At 37.1% G+C, this 2,731-nt stretch overlaps 1 protein-coding gene across 1 annotated transcript; it reads left to right on the forward strand.

Moving 5' to 3' along the window:
- The first annotated feature begins 760 nt into the window (after positions 1-760).
- LOC113348629 (glycine-rich protein HC1-like) lies at positions 761-1,577 on the forward strand. Its single transcript, XM_026592473.1, has 2 exons — positions 761-972; positions 1,076-1,577. The coding sequence occupies exons 1-2, from the start codon at positions 861-863 to the stop codon at positions 1,402-1,404; spliced, it is 441 nt and encodes a 146-aa protein (XP_026448258.1). The 5' UTR covers positions 761-860; the 3' UTR covers positions 1,405-1,577.
- Positions 1,578-2,731: the final 1,154 nt, after the last annotated feature.

The following is a 2,731-nucleotide window of genomic DNA, read 5'->3' on the forward strand; positions in this document are numbered from 1 at the left end:
CCCTTATTTAGTTAATTTTAATTTAATTTAATTAGATAAAAATTAAATTAATGAATTTTGTTGTATACTTGGTGAATTCTGGGACAAAGTTTTTGTGGGAAGAAAAACTGGCCGTAAAATAAACTTCTACAGTTGGAATTAATCCAAACCTGGACGTAAAATCACTTCTACGGTTGGAAATAATCCAAACCTGGACGTAAAATCACTTCTACGGTTGGAATTAAAAGAAAACTAGACATAAAATCAGATTCTACGGTTGGAATTAAAAAGAACCTGGGCGTAAAATGAGCTTCTACGGTTGGAACTAATTCAAACCTGGACGTAAAACTGCATGCAACTAAAATTCTACGGTTGGAATTAATCCAAACCTGGACGTAAAATCACTTCTACGGTTGAAAATAATCCAAACCTGGACGTAAAATCACTTCTACGGTTGGAATTAAAAGAAACCTGGACGTAAAATGAGCTTCTACGGTTGGAACTAATCCAAACCTGGACGTAAAACTACATGCGAATAAAATTCTACGGTTAGAATTAATTAAAACCTGGACGTAAAATCACTTCTACGCTTTTTAAATTTTTATTTTAGTTAAAGGATAATCTAGACATTTTGTATATGTGTTAGGATATCCCATAACCATTTTTTTGAACATAAAGAATCCAAATGAAGCCTCTGTGTGGAGTGTGACACCCCAATAATAGCCTTCTATTAAATTCTACACGACTTCATTAGTCAATTTGCGTCGTCTATCTTCTTTTCCATGTGTATAAAGAGAGTTCAAAGTCACACTCATTTCCTCATCCTTCTCTACACCAATACAAATATTCCATAATTAAAAGGGAGAGAGTATTTGGTAAAAATGGGTACCGGAAACAATGGCAGAATTTTTATTTTGTTGGGTCTTTTGTTTGCTGTTGTGACACTAATCTCTTCTGAGGTTTTAGCTGCTAAGGATTTGGCTGCAAAAACAAGTAAGTAACGACAATTATGAAATCTTAGTATAAATTTCTGTGCAATTCTTTTCATATGGATGGTTGGCATCTTATTCCGATAAACTTCTGTGTATTAATGCAGCAAAAGATGAGACAGCAAAGAAAAGTGGTCTGCAAGATGCCAAGTACGGAGGAAACGGTGGTTACTCAGGTAACGGTGATTACGGATCCCCTGGTGGCGGTGAATACGGATCCCCTGGTGGCGGTGGATCCTCTGGTAATGGAAGGGGGCACCGTTATGGAGGTGGGCGTGGTGGTGGAGGTAGAGGAGGTGGTTACAGATGCCGACATGGCTGTTGTGACGGCCGTGGGTACTACAGAGGACATTGCTACAACTGTTGCTATTCTGCTGCTCAAGCCAAAGCCTTGGCTGCTGAAACTACCGCGACCCCCAATAATCTCAAGCCTTAGAAATCTAGCATACTATATGTATAGCTACTTTGAAAGCTAATTAGCATCGAATCAAAGATGCCCTACTTAATAAAAATGAAATATTATATTTTAGCAACTCGTTCCCCTTTATGTATTTGTAAGAACAGTTTCGTCCCAAATGTTTTCCTGAAATAATTTTTTTTTCTTTTTTATATATCACCCAAATAAACTCTCTCTTGGGCACATATCAAATTACTCCGTCTAGATAGAATAGTGCTTTTTACTAATTTTGTTTTGACATGTAATTAGGTGCAGCGCTGATGGTTATAGCTGACTGTATAATCATGAGAGTTAGAGGGAGAAAACAGAGACATTGGGGTGAGCCCGTTATCGTTTGTGGTTCCTAATTTGACTTCTGAGTAGGTTGAGCTTTGATGTTGTGAAGGTGAAGAATTACCAGTAAAATAGAGTTGAGTCATGTGCTGTGAGTCGCGTTATGACAGGTTAAGTCAAGGTCAAGGTCGAGCTATTAAATGTTGTTGTCTTTGAATGTGGAAATTGAAAGCTGTTACGTGTCTGATCAGTCAGGGATTTTAAATTGCTGGGGCCAGCTGTTGATGGCATAATGTACTATGGTAACCAGTATCCACCCACTGCATAATGTACTATGTGGCTGTAGAGACTTGACCAACGTGCATGAGAATTGCTAGAAAGAAAAAATGAAATTGGAATGAGGAACCAATTTCTGAATGCCTTTTGTATTATTGGGGATGTAGGGGGTGGGATTTTGGGGCTTAAATTACTAACCGGAGATTAAATGGTATAGAGGGAGATCATGTTAGTGTAAAAGTTTAAAAACACCCTCAATCATTTTTATTTATTATCCTTCTACCCTCCCATTAACTACCTAATCCAATAAAAAAAGAAAACAGAAAATTTATTAGAAGACGAAAAAAACTGTCACCCTTCAGCCCTCCCATTCTTCTTTTTCTTTTTTCTTTTTTTCTCTTTTCCTTCATCTTCTTTTCTTCGTCCATTCTTCGTTTATCAACGATTAATCGTCGATCCAAAAAAAAATCGTCGTCGATTACACTCATTCTATAAAAGCATGAAAGCAGAGGAAAATTTAGGTCATTTTTCGTCGAACCAACCTCCTCCTAAAGCAGAGAAACCAACTTCAACAAATGAAATAGAAAGTGAAGATGAAGTGGAAGTGAATGAAGGAGATGCACCAGCCACCGAGACTCCTGACATGAAAACAATAAGGTATGAATTGAAATACCCACTCTTTATTTAAGCGTTTTATTGATTATTCAGTTGGTTTCGAGAATTTTAGGTCTGAAAAAACAGTTTCTGAAAATGCTTA

The sequence above is a fragment of the Papaver somniferum genome, chromosome 2, assembly GCF_003573695.1.
Source record: "Papaver somniferum cultivar HN1 chromosome 2, ASM357369v1, whole genome shotgun sequence".
NCBI lineage: Eukaryota > Viridiplantae > Streptophyta > Magnoliopsida > Ranunculales > Papaveraceae > Papaver > Papaver somniferum.